The 19,759-nt window shown below is 46.6% G+C and overlaps 1 protein-coding gene across 2 annotated transcripts in view; it reads right to left on the bottom strand.

The window, feature by feature from the left end:
* The window catches only part of GAB1 (GRB2 associated binding protein 1), an 80,759-nt gene extending 73,916 nt beyond the window's left edge, over positions 1-6,843 (bottom strand). For both annotated transcript variants that reach the window (XM_069978649.1, XM_069978650.1), the window contains exon 1: positions 6,271-6,843. In XM_069978649.1, coding sequence (XP_069834750.1) covers positions 6,271-6,375 — 105 coding nt within the window. In that variant the 5' untranslated portion in view covers positions 6,376-6,843. The remainder of the gene's footprint in view (positions 1-6,270) is intronic.
* Between the last annotated feature and the right edge of the window lie 12,916 nt (positions 6,844-19,759).

Here is a 19,759-nt window from a genome sequence, read left to right as displayed (position 1 = left end):
TAAGGATCTCGGTGACGGGTGGGGGTGCCAGAGATCCTCAATTTGCTGTTCAGCATGGCGTCAGAATTTACACGCTGAATGGAAGCAGCAGCAGTAGTAGCCATGTAGAATTAGGGTATATCCAGTAATAGAGTAATGAAGAAGTTGCACTTACCCAGGATACTTTCTTACACGTTATTTTACGTATAACAAAACGGACATGAAGTGAGCAGACGCTACGTCCACACCATGTCCATTTTGTTATACGAAAAATAAAGTGTAAGAAGACATCCTGGGTAAGTGCAACTTCTCCGTTACTCTATTACCAGATCTATTCGTTGTCTTGAACAGTTGGCACCACCTGATGTGGCCCAGGTCCGACTGAGATCAGTAGATAGCCACGTTTATGTTCATTGCCTATGGTGCCGCTACTTTCTCTGTGTATATGATGCAGAATTAGGGTCTGTTAACACGGTGAGAGATTAGAGACAGATGCCCCTTATATTCTTCTGTAAATTAACAACGCAATGTCCCATTGTGTTCAATGGAATATCCGCATGGATTTTTCCACCACAGATCCGCTTTCAGGCCAAAGACTTGACATGTCAAGTCTTTGGGCAGATTCCGCTACAGACAACCTATAGAAGTCATTGAACTTCCGCTTTCCACTTGCATTCCGCCAGAGCTGAGAAGAGGGAATTTAAAGAAACAGTTCACAAAAAATTATTGCCCCCCCCCCCCCCCCCCCCCCGGGTAGGCGCTGGCACTTATAATCACCGCAGCTGATCTGTGTCCCGCGGCACCGTTCAAATGCGGCAAGCGCTCACGTCAACCACTGCTGTGACACCTCTTCTGTCTCCTATGATTATACACCGGAACTCACACGCTTCAATGCATTCTCTATGGAAGCATGTGACTTCCGGCGTTCAATCACAGGTCACAGAAGAGGAGCCACAGCAAAGGCTGAAGTAGGGGCACGCCGCATTTGAACGGCACGGCGCTGCGGGATACCAATTAGCTGCGGTGAGTACACGTGCCAGCGCCTACTGGGAAGGGGGGGGGGGGGGGGGCGCCAATAATAATTTTTGGTTAACTACCCTAACAGCAGCTCAGGTCTCATTAAAGTGAATGGCAGATGAGCTGCACTAACCCCGCACACCCACAAGGCTTTCAGCTTGGTTCGGTGTGTACATTGAACCTAGTGCGGCGTAGAACGGCATAAACATGCAAAGAATGACACGAGCCACATTTACTTGTTAATGTGATGATGGAATGATAATCACACATACCATAATAATAATCCTGACAGCTTATCTTAATAAACACTCATCCAGTCACATGGAACTACGTCTCCGTTCACAATGGCCCCATAGCTTGTGTTCACAAGGAGGAGGATTTTTTTTATTTCTTTTTGCTTTAAAACATCAAAAAGTAACATTTTTCTCCATGATATCAAAGTTGCCCAAGGTTTTCTTTTTTTTAACTTAATAACATCAGTTGTTTTCAAACTTTGGCTCTCCAGCTGTCACATAACTACAACAGGTTTCTGTCCGTGCATGACGGGAGTTGTAGATGTGCCAGAGGATGGAGACTACCGGGTACACTATGTAACAACCTTACAGGACAAAATCTAAAGGGGTGCTCTAAAGGATACGCTGACATATACCACCGAGCGCTGGCAGCCTATTCACATGAATGACTAAAATGTAGACAACTAGAGGGACTCCATTCATGTCATCTCCCACGTGTGTCCAACAAAAATAAGTACAAAACTATGTCCAAGCAATAAGTGAATGGAGCCACTGACAGGATAACAAGATATAACAGGAACCCATAGTGACAGTGTCAGCAAACGCCCCTGTGTGAGGAGAGTTTTGTTTTCCTATAATAAACATAAGACAAGTCAGAAACAAACAGTAAACAACACAACAAAAGAAAAACAACAACTGCACCGAAAGGAAGGTGCAGCCAAAGTTGTGCTGCGTTTACACGGAACGATTATCGTGCGAATTTGCACGATAACGATCGAATTCGAACCATAATCGTACATCTAAACTCAGCGAACGATCAAACGACGAGCGAGAAATTGGTTATTTTGATCTTTCAACATGTTCTCAAATTATCGTTGGTCGTTCTCAAAAAATTCGCAGATCATTCCGTGTAAACAGTCGTTCACCGATTTTTCCTATGTGCGAGATGGGCTTAAGCGATCGCAAAACAAATTTTCCGTACAATATATCGTTCCGTCTAAACGCTGATCGTTATATATAAAAAAAAAAAAATTACTTAGAAATCGTTAATCGTACGATCGGGCGAATTATTGCTCCGTGTAAACGCAGCATTAGTCCTAAGTATCGCGCTATACAACAGCCCCATAAACAGCGTGCTATGTTATTAGGCAAAGCACACAGGACTTGTTATATGCAGAAATCATGATATGCTCGAAATCTGGCAAGTGGTGAGTGATCCCACAGGAAGGGGCTACAACCCTGTACACACACACACTGCACTGGTAAGTGGCTACAACCCTGTTCTCTCTCACACACACACACACACACACACACACACACACACACACACACACACACACACACACACTCCACTGGTAAGTGGCTACAACCCTGTTCTCACACACACACACACACACACACACACACACACTCTGCACTGGTAAGTGGCTACAACCCTGTACACACACACACACACACACACACACACACACTGCACTGGTAAGTGGCTACAACCCTGTTCTCTCACACACACACTCTGCACTGGTAAGTGGCTACAACCCTGTTCTCTCACACACACTGCACTGGTAAGTGGCTACAACCCTGTTCTCTCTCTCTCTCTCTCACACACACACACACACACACACACTCTGCACTGGTAAGTGGCTACAACCCTGTACACACACACACACACTCTGCACTGGTAAGTGGCTACAACCCTGTTCTCTCTCTCACACACACACACACACACACACTGCACTGGTAAGTGGCTACAACCCTGTTCTCACACACACACACACACACACACTCTGCACTGGTAAGTGGCTACAACCCTGTTCTCTCACACACACACACACACACTCTGCACTGGTAAGTGGCTACAACCCTGTTCTCTCACACACACACACACACACTCTGCACTGGTAAGTGGCTACAACCCTGTTCTCTCTTACACACACACACTGCACTGGTAAGTGGCTACAACCCTGTTCTTTCACACACACACATTCTGCACTGGTAAGTGGCTACAACCCTGTTCTCTCACACACACACACACTCTGCACTGGTAAGTGGCTACAACCCTGTTCTCACACACACACTGCACTGGTAAGTGGCTACAACCCTGTTCTCACACACACACCCTGTTCTCTCTCTCTCTCACACACACACACACACACACTCTGCACTGGTAAGTGGCTACAACCCTGTACACACACACACACACACACTCTGCACTGGTAAGTGGCTACAACCCTGTTCTCTCTCACACACACACACACACACACACTGCACTGGTAAGTGGCTACAACCCTGTTCTCACACACACACACTCTGCACTGGTAAGTGGCTACAACCCTGTTCTCTCACACACACACACACACACTCTGCACTGGTAAGTGGCTACAACCCTGTTCTCTCACACACACACACACACTCTGCACTGGTAAGTGGCTACAACCCTGTTCTCTCTCACACACACTGCACTGGTAAGTGGCTACAACCCTGTTCTCTCACACACACACACTCTGCACTAGTAAGTGGCTACAACCCTGTTCTCTCTCACACACACTGCACTGGTAAGTGGCTACAACCCTGTTCTTTCACACACACACACATTCTGCACTGGTAAGTGGCTACAACCCTGTTCTCTCACACACACACACTGCACTGGTAAGTGGCTACAACCCTGTTCTCTCACACACACACACTCTGCACTAGTAAGTGGCTACAACCCTGTTCTCACACACACTGCACTGGTAAGTGGCTACAACCCTGTTCTCTCACACACTCTGCACTGGTAAGTGGCTACAACCCTGTTCTCTCTCACACACACACACACATTCTGCACTGGTAAGTGGCTACAACCCTGTTCTCTCTCACACACACACACACACATTCTGCACTGGTAAGTGGCTACAACCCTGTTCTCTCACACACACACACACACTGCACTGGTAAGTGGCTACAACCCTGTTCTCTCACACACACACACTCTGCACTGGTAAGTGGCTACAACCCTGTTCACACACACACTGCACTGGTAAGTGGCTACAACCCTGTTCTCTCACACACACACACACTGCACTGGTAAGTGGCTACAACCCTGTTCTCTCACACACACACACACACACACACACACTCTGCACTGGTAAGTGGCTACAACCCTGTTCTCACACACACACACACACACTGCACTGGTAAGTGGCTACAACCCTGTTCACACACACACACTGCACTGGTAAGTGGCTACAACCCTGTTCTCTCACACACACACACTGCACTGGTAAGTGGCTACAACCCTGTTCTCTCTCACACACACACACTGCACTGGTAAGTGGCTACAACCCTGTTCTCTCACACACACACACTCTGCACTGGTAAGTGGCTACAACCCTGTTCTCTCACACACACACACACACTCTGCACTGGTAAGTGGCTACAACCCTGTTCTCTCACACACACACACACACACTCTGCACTGGTAAGTGGCTACAACCCTGTTCTCTCACACACACACACACACACACTCTGCACTGGTAAGTGGCTACAACCCTGTTCACACACACACTGCACTGGTAAGTGGCTACAACCCTGTTCTCTCTCTCACACACACACACACACACTGCACTGGTAAGTGGCTACAACCCTGTTCTCTCACACACACACACTCTGCACTGGTAAGTGGCTACAACCCTGTTCTCTCACACACACACTGCACTGGTAAGTGGCTACAACCCTGTTCTCTCTCACACACACACACACACACTGCACTGGTAAGTGGCTACAACCCTGTTCTCTCTCTCACACACACACTCTGCACTGGTAAGTGGCTACAACCCTGTTCTCTCTCTCACACACACACTCTGCACTGGTAAGTGGCTACAACCCTGTTCTCTCTCACACACACACTGCACTGGTAAGTGGCTACAACCCTGTTCTCTCTCACACACACACTGCACTGGTAAGTGGCTACAACCCTGTTCTCTCTCTCTCTCACACACACACACACACACTCTGCACTGGTAAGTGGCTACAACCCTGTTCTCTCTCTCTCACACACACACACACACTGCACTGGTAAGTGGCTACAACCCTGTTCTCTCTCTCTCACACACACACACACACTGCACTGGTAAGTGGCTACAACCCTGTTCTCTCTCTCACACACACACACTGCACTGGTAAGTGGCTACAACCCTGTTCTCTCTCTCACACACACACACACACACACTGCACTGGTAAGTGGCTACAACCCTGTTCTCTCTCACACACACACTGCACTGGTAAGTGGCTACAACCCTGTTCTCTCACACACACACACTCTGCACTGGTAAGTGGCTACAACCCTGTTCTCTCACACACACACACACTCTCTCTGCACTGGTAAGTGGCTACAACCCTGTTCTCTCACACACACACACACTCTGCACTGGTAAGTGGCTACAACCCTGTTCTCTCACACACACACACACTCTGCACTGGTAAGTGGCTACAACCCTGTTCTCTCACACACACACTCTGCACTGGTAAGTGGCTACAACCCTGTTCTCTCTCACACACACACACTCTCTGCACTGGTAAGCGGCTACAACCCTATTCACACACACACTCTGCCCCGGCCGGAGCCTGTGCGCACGGGTACAGCCGCCGAGCCTGCTGGGAGTTGTAGTGTCCCCGGGCCCCGTACACAGCGCTCCCCCCCCCCCCCCCGGGGCCCCGTACACAGCGCTCCCCCCCCCCCCCGGGGCCCCGTACACAGCGCTCCCCCCCCCCCCCCCGGGGCCCCGTACACAGCGCTCCCCCCCCCCCCCCCGGGGCCCCGTACACAGCGCTCCCCCCCCCCCCCCCGGGGCCCCGTACACAGCGCTCCCCCCCCCCCCCCCGGGGCCCCGTACACAGCGCTCCCCCCCCCCCGGGGCCCCGTACACAGCGCTCCCCCCCCACGGGGCCCCGTACACAGCGCTCCCCCCCGGGGCCCCGTACACAGCGCTCCCCCCCGGGCCCCGTGCGGCCCTCCCTCCCTCCTCCTCCCCTCCGGTCGCACACACGGCTCCGTACTTACAAAGCGCTTCAACTTTTTCTCCGGCGGTGATTTACGGAGCCAGCCCGAGCACACCACCTCCCCGCCGCCTCCGGCTCCTCCGCCGCCGCCTCCCGAGCTCATCATCCTGCTTCTCCTCACGGTGTCCGGACGGACCCGGGCTCCGGACTGTGGCAGCCTCCCGCTCCCGAGCTCCCTCCTCTACACAGGGAAACTTCAGGAAAACTTTTAGCCCCCGCTCCTATTATTACTGGCAACGGGAGCGGAATCCGGGGAGTGAGGAGCGGACGGCTCCCCTCCCTCCTCTCCAGCGCCCCTTTCCCCGGCAGGAGTCGCTGGGCGGTCGGTCGGTCTCTTCCGCCTCGTCTTCTTCTTCCTTCGGCCACAAGTTTCTCCCCCCCCCCTTGAATAACAGTGGACGGGTCTCTCCCCCAGGCTGGTCTATAGGAGAGGAGCGGTGCACTGGTGTCTGGCGGGGGTGACCGCGCTATGTCCCTTCTTCTTGAGATATCACAGGGGATAAATTATGGGAGAGCCACATTTTTTTTTTCTTTCCCAACTGTGAATCTGTGTTTCTTTCTCCCTCCTCCTCCTTCTCCCTCTTTCCCTTTTCTTTTCCCCTCCTCCTTGTCCTCCGCCCCTCGCTGTCAGCGTCGTATCCCTCCCCGTGTCCCGGCCCGCCTTCTTCCCTCAGGAGCCGCACACACAGGCGCCTCAGCCTCCTCACCTGCTGCAGGTTCAGCGCTGCTACATCCCCTCACAGGAATAGGCACACGGCTTCCCGCCACTTTCCTAACTTGATTTGTGAGGTAAAAATAATAATTAAAAGAAAAAAAAATCTGGAAAAAAAAAATATATTTTTTTTTTATTTGATTTTTATTTTTCATATGTTTTTGTCCCTAGAGCCCAAATAGGTGGGTATTATTATAAAAGAAATGCACCTGTCCCCCACACATTGGGGTACTGAAGGAGAGCTGTCTGAATGGCCAGAGTATAGCTGACCCATCAATCCCGGAGGAGCCTATCCCAAAGACTATGTTCCCTCAAAGTATTTTTGCTCAGTATTTTGCAACAAAAAACAGGAGTGGATTAAAAACACAGAAAGGCTATGCTCACACACTGTTGACATTTGGTGGATGGTCGTCATTTAATGGCAAAATAACGGCCGTTGTTTTGAAATAACAGTGTAAAATTTCAACAGTGTGTCAGCATAGCCTTTCTGTGTTTTTAATCCACTCCTGGTTTTTGTTGCAAAATACTGAGCAAAAATACTGTGTGTGAACATAGCCTTAGGGTACAAACACACTGGGCTTATCCCTGCCCTGTACACTCTATGGGCAGACAAATTTGCAGTAGGATGTACATCTCGCTGTGAGTTTGTCAGCAGCCCGCCCGTTAACCCCCGCCGCCGGAGCTTATAGTTCACCTACCCACTCCGGCTTGTTTCGGGGCTCCCAGCGTCTTCACGTCCCACTCAGCCAATCAGTGCACTGCGGTGGGGCAGCGCACTGATTGGCCTAGCGGGACGTGCCGGGAACTCGGGGGGGTTAAAAGGGCGGGCTGCAGACAAACTCGCAGCAGGGATGTTCATCCCTGCTGCGATTTTGCCTGCCATTGACTACACAGGGACGGGATATGCAGTGAGTTTCACTGCCTTAACGCAGCGAGAAACTCGATGCATATACGTCCTGTGTGTTTGCACCCTTAGGCTGGGTTCACACTATGTATCTGTGCGGCTGTATTTTTTATGCGGCTGTAAATGTGCGGATGAAACTACGGCCGTGGGAAAAAATAGACATGCGGCTGAAAACATACGGTCATTTACTTGGAAATCTGGTTCAACTAAAAATAACTAATAAAATCTTTAGAAAGTGATGGAAACACCTCTGGCTGCATCTGGGAAAGCAGAAAAACAGTTTACATGAATCGCTATTACCGGGGTTTGCGATCCTCTGCAGTATAGCCGATGTCTCTCATGGTTAATATATTGAATTAATAAAACACATTTTCTTTGTAATAAAGTCCCTTTCGTTGTTCAATAATTTAATTCTAACGAATCCATCATTTTGCAATTAAATATACTGTTAAAATAAATATATATATAAATAAATGTATATTTATATATATATTTATTTTTTGACAGTATATTTAATTGCACAATGATGGATTCGTTAGAATTAAGAATTATTAGAATTATTGAACAAAACTGATTTTATTTAAACGAAAATGTGTTTTATTCATTAAATATTAATTAGTACAGGAAGCTCCATAAGCCGTTAATTCATATTCCCGGTAATAGAGCTTTCTGTACTAATCATCACTTTACTTTAATGAAAACATCAAATGTTTCTTCTAATTATGTTATCACAATAGCATTATTAGAAGAAACATTTAGAATTATATGTGCGCTCAGCTGATTGGCTGATCGGCTGAGCGCACATATAATGAGCCGGTCCGCAGCACAGTGACTTCATTGTGCTGCGGACCAGCGAAGAGACAACATCGGGGTGAGTATAGAGCTCTCCCCACCCCCTCCCCGGCACTGCACCCCTCCCAGCAAGGAAGGGGGGGTCACTTAACCCCTTCCTTGCTGGGATGGGTGCAGTCTGACATCAGTCTGGCCCCCAAGGGGTTAAGGGGGATGCAATACATCCTCCCTTAACCCCTTGGGGGCCAGACTGTAAGCAGCCATCTGTAAAGATGCTGCATACTGTAAGGAGCACAACACCGCTCACAATGATGGGTGTTGTGCTCCTGTTTGTGTGCTTTTTGTGTGTTTCTCCCTTTTTGTTTTTCAGATATCGGTATCCTGGGGATTCCGTCGGATTCCGTGGACTACGTCGATGACCAGCGGTTGTTTGTTTTTTTTTTTTAATAAAATGGTTAATGAGGGGTGTGGGGGTGTTTTTATTTGAATAAAAAATTTTTTTAACTTGTGTCTTGTCTTTATTTCTTTACTTTATAGACTTAGTAGTGGAAGCCGTCTAATAGACGGAATCCATTACTAAGTTGGGGCCTAGTGTTAGCCGGTATAAAATGGCTAACACTAACCCCCTATTATTACCCCAGTACCCAATGCCACCAGGGGTACTGGGAAGAGCCGGGTGCCAGTGGTCCCGGAGCGTCAAAATTGGCACTCCTGGACCGGGCAGGCAGGTAAGATTTAGGCTGGGGAGGGCCTAAACCAATGGCTCTTCCCACCCTGGTGTTACCAGGCTGCTGTCGCTTGGTTTTTAACCTGGCTGGTTATAAAAATAGGGGGGACCCTATGCGGTTTTTTTAAATTATTTATTTAAAAAAAAAAAAAAACGCATAGGGTCCCCCCTATTTTTATAACCAGCCGGGTTAAAAACCAAACGACAGCAGCCTGGTAACACCAGGGTGGGAAGAGCCATTGGTTTAGGCCCTCCCCAGCCTAAATTTTACCAGCCTGCTGCCGCCAGGTCCAGGAGCGCCAATTTTGACGCTCCGGGACCACTGGCACCCGGCTCTTCCCAGTACCCCTGGTGGCATTGGGTACTGGGGTAATAATAGGGGGTTAGTGTTAGCCATTTTATACCGGCTAACACTAGGCCCCAACTTAGTAATGGATTCCGTCTATTAGACGGCTTCCACTACTAAGTCTATAAAGTAAAGAAATAAAGACAACACACAAGTGAAATTTTTTTTTTATTTAAATAAAAACACCCCCACACCCCTCATTGACCATTTTATTAAAAAAAAACAACAAACAACCGCTGGTCATCGACGTAGTCCACGGAATCCGACGGAATCCCCAGGATACCGATATCTGAAAAACAAAAAGGGAGAAACACACAAAAAACACACAAACAGGAGCACAACACCCATCATTGTGAGCGGTGTTGTGCACCTTACAGTATGCAGCATCTTTACAGATCGCTGCTTACAGTCTGGCCCCCAAGGGGTTAAGAGAGGATGTATTGCATCCCCCTTAACCCCTTGGGGGCCAGACTGATGTCAGACTGCACCCATCCCAGCAAGGAAGGGGTTAAGTGACCCCCCCTTCCTTGCTGGGAGGGGTGCAGTGCCGGGGAGGGGGTGGGGAGAGCTCTATACTCACCCCGATGTGTCCTCTTCGCTGGTCCGCAGCACAATGAAGTCACTGTACTGCGGACCGGCTCATTATATGTGCGCTGAGCCGATCAGCCAATCAGCTGAGCGCACATATAATTCTAAATGTTTCTTCTAATAATGCTATTGTGGTAACATAATTAGAAGAAACATTTGATGTTTTAATTACAGTAAAGTGATGATTAGTACAGAAAGCTCTATTGCCGGCAATATGAATTAACGGCTTATGGAGCTTCCTGTACTAATTAATATTTAATTAAGAAAACACATTTTCGTTGAAATAAATACAGTTTCTTTGTTCAATAATTTAATTCTAACGAATCCATCATTGTGCAATTAAATATACTGTCAAAAAATAAATATATAAATAAATAAATATACATTTATTTATATATCTATTTATTTTAACAGTATATTTAATTGCAAAATGATGGATTCGTCAGAATTAAATTATTGAACAACGAAAGGGACTTTATTACAAAGAAAATGTGTTTTATTAATTTAATATATTAACTATTAGAGGCATCGGCATTCGGCATCATTGCCGGCTATTTTTGAAGTACTCCGTACGGACCGCCTGTCAATCCACGGCCGCATTTCCAGCCGCAAACAATGGTCTTGTTCATTTTTTACGGGTCCGTTTACGATAGGGCCGTAGATTCATACATAGTGTGCACTGTGCAGCCGTATATCGTATACTTTCCAGCGTACGCATGAACCACCAAAAATACCGCCGCACAATTACAGCCGCAAATACAGCCGCACAGTTACATAGTCTTAACCTAGCCTTAAGAGATATTCCTATCTGAGCTTGTTATCCCTTTATCCATAGGGCAGGGGAACACTAGCTGATCCGCTGGGCATCCGATAATATACTTTAAAGCAGGGATGGGGAACCTTTAACCCCTTCAGCCGTTGCAAAACTACAATTTCCATCATGCCTGGACAGCCAAAGTAAAGCCAATCAGCACAATACCCTGCAGCAGAGTATACAGTAGATCTACTGTGCAGTTCGTGGAGTATACCAGCCACGAGTACAGCCGTATCTTCACAAACGGGAAAAAGATGTTTTATTCTGCCCCCATCACCGATTAGTGCAGGGCTGATCGGCCACTAACCGATCTCTCTGCCTGTCCATCATCCCCACACTGCACTGGCAGAGAGTGTTGACTAGTCACGGTTCACTCCCCGCCCAGATGTCTATTGCCTTCCCTCTCCGGGCCCGGTGTGGCAGAATAAAACATCTTTTTCCCCCTTGTAAAGATACTGCAGCAGCCATGGCTGGTATGCTCATCTAGATCAGCGAGTGCCAAGCTGGGTAGTATGAGCCCCAGACCTTACAACTGGGCGAAGCAGGCTTTATAAGACTTCCCAGAATAGCCGTGCATAGCCAGAAAGATATGTCAGCAGGATGGCTATTTGTCTTGCTAGGGGTCAATTCCTAACTGTGGTAACTGCCCTAAGAACTCAAGAGAAGGGTCCCTGGCATGAACAAGAGTTCCCTCAGCGGACGGCTACCCCTTCTGTAGGTTTAGCACTACATACCGGAGCGGATCTCTCAGTTGGCAGCTGTGTCTTAGTCCCTCCACACCACTGACTGACAAAAGACCTAAGACCACCCACCAGAAACTAACAATCAGGAATCTCAAATTCAGCCGCGGCGACGAGCAGGTAATGTATGCTCCGGGCGGCTGCGGGGGGTTAAAGGGGCAGCGGAATAAAAATGATGCTGCTGATATATAACCCCATTGAACTTCACTGTACAAGGATTCGCAGTGGATTTCGCTGCAAACTCGCAGCGTGAAATCCGCTGAGAATCCGGTACGTGTGAAGCTACCCTGAAGGTTGTCCCTATCTCCTTATTAGGGTCAGAAAACAGCGAAGGTTCTCTCCTCATTTGCATATTGGTTTCTAATATAAACAGAAATAAGGTGGTGCTGGATCGATCATACAATAGATACGGGTACCAAGAGGCACCACTGACATACAGTTGTGGATGAGGCTCTTTATTTTCTCAGATACCAAAGCCGCCCATTCTTCTTGGCAAAAAACTCCAGTTCTTGTAAAATCCTGGGCTGTCCTGCATGAACTGTGTGCTGAGATCTCCCCAGAGTGGCTCAATGATACTTAGGTCAGGAGACTGAGATGGCCGCTCCAGAACCTTCACTTTGTTCTGCTGTAGCCAATGACAGGTCAACTTGGCCTTGTGTTTTGGATAGTTGTCATGTTGGAACGTCCAAATACGTCCCATGTGCAGATTCCGGGCTGATGAGTGCACATTTTCCTTCAGTATTTCATCTGCATTCATCTTTTCTTTAACCAAGTTTCCTGAGCCTTTGTAGTTCAAACATCCCCAAAACATCAGCAATCCACCTCCGTGCTTTACAGTAGGAATGATCTTCCTTCCATCATAGGCCGTGCTGACACCTTTCCAAATGTAACGTTTATGGTTGTGGCCAAAAAGTTTGATTATGGTCTCATCCCTCTAAATGACCTTGTTCCAGAAGTTTTGCGGCTTGTCTGTGCTGTTTGGCGTATTATAGGCTAGATACGTTGTGGCATTTGCGCAGTAATGGCTTTCATCTGGGGACTTGACCATGCAGCCCATTTTTCTACTCCTTATTGTGCATCTTGAAACAGCCACACGGCTAGTTTTCAGAGTCTCCTTAATTTGAGCTGATGTTATTTGTGGGTTTTTCTTTCATTCCCTAACAATTTTCCTGGCAGTTGTGGGTGAAATTTGTGTTGGTTTACCAGACTGTGGTTTGTGTTTTACAGGGCCTCTGATTTTCCATTTCTTAATCACAGTTAGAACACTGCTGACTGGCATTATCAATTCTTTGGATATCAGAACAAAGTGAAGGTTCTGGAGTGGCCATCTCGGTCTCCTGATCTCAGAATCATTGAGCCAATCTGGGGAGATCTCAGGTGCACAGTTCATACAGGACAGCCCAGGAATTTACAGGAACCAGAAAGAATGGGCGGCTTTACCATCTGAGAAAATTAAAAGCCTCATCCACAACCTCATCCTCAGTTTGAATGTTTTTGGTTGTCATTATCAATTAAAAAGAGAAAACACAATAGTTTGACAATAAATGTCGTCACCTGACCACTAACCATAAGTGGAAAAAAAAGTTTTTCAGTTATTATTTATATTCTCTGAAAAAAAGGTCAAGAAAGCAAAAATTCTGCAGGGGTATGTAAACTTTTGAGCACAACTGTATCAGGAAGTTCTGCTATGGTGTCTATCGTTCCACAGGAAATATTGCAGTGAATGCCAATATTTTAAAGGGGTAGTTCACCCAAAAGCTGGTGCCAGAAAGTGCCAGAGATTTTGAATTTACTAGGCCACTTTTAGCCTTAAAGGGGTTTTCATGAAAAACAAAATTCCTTCAAATCAACTGGTGCCAGAAAGTGCCAGAAACTTGTAATTTATTCTATTAAAAATGCAGTCTTCCAGTACTTATCAGCTGCTGTTTGTCCTGCAGGAGGTGCTGTATTTTTTCTAGTCTGACACAGTGCTCTCTGCTGCCACCTCTGTCCATATCAGGAACTGTCCAGAGCAGGAGAGGTTTTCTATGGGAATTTGCTGCTGCTGTGGACAGTTCCTGACATGGACAGAGGTGGCAGCAGAGAGCACTTTGTAAGACTGGAGAAAATACACCACTTCCTGCAGGACAAACAGCAGCTGATAAGTACTGGAAGACTGGTGATTTTTTTTTTTTTTTTTAATAGAAGTAAATTACAAATCTCTGGCACCTGGTATTTGAAAGGGAAAGAAATGGTGAACAACCCCTTTAAGTTTGTGAAAACAATCTAAACCTCACATATAGGTAATCTGCATCTGAATGAAATACTTTTTGAATGTAAAAATATTACAATGAATCTGTTATACACGATTTAACCATCTTTATTGTAAATTTGTTTTGATAGCAGTTGTGGAGCATTAATGTCAATTGGTTCATGTGATAACTTTTACGTGCCCCAATACATACTTAGAAACTAAGGTCCAGAGAATAGTATTTTTTTAAAGGGATCTCCACTGGTTCTTGTGCAAGTCAGGACTATTTTTGGAGCTTTCAATGTCTCTTGAGTGCAGTTCACATCCTGTGGGCTGAGTCACCGAATCAAGTAGATGAATTTGCTTCTGGATGCCCCTGTCAGATGGAAATGTACAGAAGTAATGTGAACTGAAAATATAGGGTTCATTGCTTTCGAACTAACACGATCCCTTACTCGGCAATTCTCTGAGTTTCTTTCTTACTTGCATTACAAAAAAAATATAAAAAAACAAGTAAAGTTGTGAGACTTAAAGGAGAAGTCCGGTGAAAATTTTTATTAAAGTATTATACTGCCCCCCAAAAGTTATACAAATCACCACTATAAACTTATTACTGAAAATGCTTATAAAGTGCTTTTTTTCCCTGCACTTACTACTGCATCAAGGCTTCACCTCCTGGATAACATGGGGATGTCACTTCCTGGATAACATGGTGATGTCACTTCCTGGATAACAGGGTGATGTCACTTCCTGGATAACAGGGTGATGTCACTTCCTGGATACCATGGTGATGTCAGTTCTTGGATAACATGGTGATGTCACGACTCCCAGAGCTGGGCGGGCTGTGGCTGCTGGAGAGGATGGTGGCAGGGGGGTGCTCAGTGTCCCTCCAGTGCCCTGTGTCCCTCAGTGTCCCCCTTCCATCATCCTCTCCAGCAGTCACAGCCCGCACAGCTCTAGGAGTTGGGTCGTCACTATTTTATCCAGGAAGTGACATCACCATGTTATCCAGGAAGTGACATCACCATGTTATCCAGGAAGTGACATCACCATGTTATCCAGGAAGTGACATCACCATGTTATCCAGGAAGGGACGTCACCGTGTTATCCAGGAAGTGACATCACCATGTTATCCAGGAAGTGACATCACCATGTTATCCAGGAAGTGACATTACCATGTTATCCAGGAAGTGACATCACCATGTTATTCAGGAAGTGAAGCCTTGATGCAGTAGTAAGTGCAGGGAAAAAAACACTTTATAAGCATTATAATAAGTGTATATTGGTGATTAGTTTAACTTTTGGGGGGGCAATACAATACTTTAATAAAAATATTCACCAGACTTCTTCTTTAAAGGGGTAGTGCGGCGCTAAGAAATTATTCACAGAACAACACACATTACAAAGTTATACAACTTTGTAATGTATGTTATGTCTGTGAATCGCCCCCTTCCCCGTGTCCCCCCACCCCCGCCCGTGTACCCGGAAGTGTGGTGCATTATACATACCTGTCACGTGTCGACCCCCGTCCCCGATCTTCTGTGCCACGTCGTCATCTTCGGCCGGACGGCCGAAGCTCTCCGATCGTCCCGAATGCCAGCCGCCCTCTGCCGCGTCATCAGATGCTCAGCGGCGATTGGCTGAGCATAACTGTGCTCAGCCAATCACGGCTGAGCGGCTGATGACACGGATAAGGTAATGTATAATGCACCACACTTCCGGGTACACGGGTGGGGGTGGGGGGACACAGGGAAGGGGGCGATTCACAGACATAACATACATTACAAAGTTGTATAAATTGTAATGTGTGCTATTCTGTGAATAATTTCTTAGCGCCGTTAACAAAGGTTAATTTGTGTCATCTCACATGGGATCTCACATCTCCAAACATCTTCCTCTTTTATTCTGCTGGGAGGCCACAGCCGCAGCTGGTAAATACCGCATCCTGAGATTTAATTTATTCCAACCAGTTTACACACTAGGCCCAGATTTATGGAAGTGTGAGAAATAGAAACTGGTGTGAACTGCAACCCAAACAACCAATCACAGCTCAGCTTACAGCTCTGGTAACATGATAGCTGTGCTGTAATTGGTTGCTGTGGGCAGTTTACACTGATCTCTGTATTACACACTTTAAAGGGGGCTGTGGGAGCAGCAGCCCAGACGATCTTTAGATCATCTGGGTGGCCCATAAGAGAAAATGCGTTTTTGCTTTTTTTTTTTTTTAAATCTGTTTTATGCAGCAAATGGATTAAGAAACAGATGCATTTGTGTCCATCCGTTTTGCCATTGGCTTAAATAAAAAAAGGATCAAGACACATCTGTTTTGTTTTGTTTTTTTCATGTACACAAAAATGTGGTCAACTGTCTCTTTGTGTACGCTGAAAAAACAGATGCGTTTTGATTTGTTTTTATGATTTTTTTTTCCATCCATTTTTTTATGCTTTGTTTGTTTTGTTTTTTTTGCATAAAATGTATGAAAAAAGCGGATTTAAAAAACACAGTGTGAACCCAGCCTAACACATGATAATCCTCTATCGGATTGCATTCCTTTTTATGCTCAGGCGAATTCCACCATCCGCCTAAAGAATAGGTAAAAGAAAATCTATGTGCCTGTGCCTTAACGCAGGAGGGCGTAAATGTACGCCCTGCCGAGGTCCTGGGCTATGGAGCAGGCTCACGAGCTGAGCTCGCTCCATAGCCGGTGAGGACTGGCTGCTATCTGCAGCCAAGCCCTTACCCTCAATGGCAGTCCGCCACAATCACGTGGTCGTCCGCCATTATCCCCAGCGTTTAAGTATAAGTAATCGGAGCATCTCCGGTCACTTAGCGATCGGGACCCCTGCAGCGTGTCTGCGGGGGTCCCAATCGCATGGCCTGACTGCTGGAGGTCTCTTACCTTCCTTTTTGCAGTCAGGTCTTCAGTCTTCTGATCTATCAGAAGATCACAGATAACACTGATCCCTGCTATGCTATGGCATAGCAGTGATAAGTGTATGTACTGTTGTCTAATGGAGTAATGTAAAAGTCCCCTAAGGGGACTTAAAAAGTGTAAAAAAAAATAATAAAAGTTTTGAAAAAATGCCCAAAGCCCCTCCCCCAGTAAAAGTTAAAATCACCCCCCCCCCTTCCCATTTTATACATAAAATTTAAGTTAATTAACATATAACCGTAATCGTCCGTTCTTTTAAAATAAAACAATACTATTGCCGTGAACAAAGCGGTAAAAAACGCAGAGATTGCTTTTTTATTGACATTTTATGTATAAAAAAATTATAAAATGCGATCAATACATTTGATCTACAAAAAAATGTTACTAATAAAAACTAGAGATCATGACGCAAACAATGACTCCCCATACGACCCCGTAGGTGAAAAAATAAAAGCGCTATAAGAGTCACAATACGGCCATTTTAAATATACCTATTTGCAAAAACAGTTTTACTGCTAATAAAAATAGTAAAATGTTAGAAAACTTAGTAAACCTGCATAACGCTGTGTTCAGACCGACCTAAAGAATAAAGAAAAAATGTCAGTTTTACCGTAAGGTGCATTACGTAAACATGGAACCCCCCAAAATATGCAGAATCGCATTTTTTGACCCAAGTTTACCCCATAAATGATATTTTGGGGGTCCTGTCATTAATTTTATGGCAGATTGAAAGATACAGGGCCGGATTAAGGTTGGTGGAGGCCCCGGGCGACAATTTTGTTGGAGGCTGCCCCCCCCCCCCAAAAAAAAATAACAATATCACGATCTATATAGATGTCAGCTTACTGTAGGCGACTTAACACAGATCCCTCCTTGCTCCTGGCTCAGCATCCTCCTCTGTTGTGCACGTGATGGTCACTAGAGGCTGCAGTGCAGAGGAAGATGCACAGCCCTAGAGACAGGTGCAGGAAGGGGTGAGTATCAGGGTGTGTTCTCACATTGTGTTTGTGTTAATAACGCAATGTGAGAACCCAGCACTTTCTGTGTGCTCTTAGCCACTGTGTTAGTGCCATTATACACAGCCTGATATCCTGGGTAAGCAGCGCCATTCTGCTAGATTGGCGCTCACTTACAGAGCATATTATAAGGCTGGATCAGCCATCAGTCGCACATCACTTTTTGACGTACTGATGCATGGCCGGTGGCCAATGATTTTTGCTAGCGAGAAGCAGTGATGGTATTATGGCTTAGAGCAATATAGCCGTGGTGTATGCATGGTGTGTACCCCGTCACGGCTGGCACCCCAGCACCGAATACTCAGCACCCAGTACTACTGAGCGGCATCCCCCGGCTCTCAGTAGTGCTGGGTACTGGGGTGCCGCTCTGCTTGATGCCCGCTCTTCTCATCAAACAGACGTGAAGGAGGTCGGGGACGTCTTAGTTTGGGGTCCGCTTCTGTCCAGTATCGGACTGGGGTACCTGGGGCCCACCAGAGGAAATGATCCTTGGTGCCCACCAATATAGAACCAGTGAGACACGACAGGCCGCTGCTTTCCTGGATTCATCTGTATCTGTGACAAATCCTTCCTTAAAAACATTTTCAGTCAAAGTGAAACTCTCAGAACACCCTCCATTTATTCAGCTCTCAGGGTATGCTGGGAGTTGTAGTTTCTGAGAGGACAACCCTTTAATAAATCACTGTGTGCAGAGTCTCCTGGTGGCTGCAATCTGTGGGTGACAACCATCAGCCCTGAAGGTCCAGCAATACATCTGTCCACACTGTCCTACAACTCCCAGCATATCCTGGGGGCTGCAGACTGTCAGTACATGCTGGGAGTTTTAGTGCCTGCAGCTGTTGTAGTTGGGTCCTATACACTGGATGCTTAGTGGGAGATCAGAATACATATATCTGTGGGGGCTCAGTGTAGGGAAGTGACCCCAGAACATCACTAATAGGGGATAGGGGGAGATGTTATTAGTGATGTTCTGGGGTCACTTCCCTACACTGAGCCCCCACAGATCTATGTATTCTTATATGCCACAAAGCATCCAGTGTATAATGCACCTAGGACCCAACTACAACAGCTGCAGGCACTACAACTCCCAGCATGTACTGACAGTCTGCAGCCCTCAGGATATGCTGGGAGTTGTAGTGCCTGCAGCTCTTGTAGTTGGGTCCTAGGTGCATTATACACTGGATGCTTTGTGGTATATAAGAATACATAGATTTGTGGGGGATCAGTGCAGGAACGTGACCCCAGAACAGCACTAATAGGGGATAGAACAAAAACATCTCCCCCTATCCCCTATTAGTGATGTTCTGGGGTCACTTCCCTGCACTGAGCCCCCACAAATCTATGTATTCTTATATACCACAAAGCATCCAGTGTATAATGCACCTAGGACCTAACTACAACAGCTGCAGGCACTACAACTCCCAGCATGTACTGACAGTCTGCAGCCCTCAGGATATGTTGGGAGTTGTAGTGCCTGCAGCTGTTGTAGTTGGATTCTAGTTTAAAAGTTTGCGCTAGTGTACTGTAGTGACCGCAGGGCTGTGTCAGTACACTACCGCAAACCATACACTGACCTATTTAGACCCCAATGGTACACAGGCTCTGCACACTATAGAAGTGATTACAGTGCAGTTACTAATGACTCACGGGTGACGTCTTCTCCGATTGCTGTCGCTCACTCTTTGCTTT

The sequence above is a fragment of the Dendropsophus ebraccatus genome, chromosome 7 (genome assembly GCF_027789765.1).
Source record: "Dendropsophus ebraccatus isolate aDenEbr1 chromosome 7, aDenEbr1.pat, whole genome shotgun sequence".
In the NCBI taxonomy this organism is placed as follows: Eukaryota; Metazoa; Chordata; class Amphibia; order Anura; family Hylidae; genus Dendropsophus; species Dendropsophus ebraccatus.
Note: the sequence above shows the minus strand (reverse complement) of the source record. Positions and strands in the feature narration are given on the sequence as shown.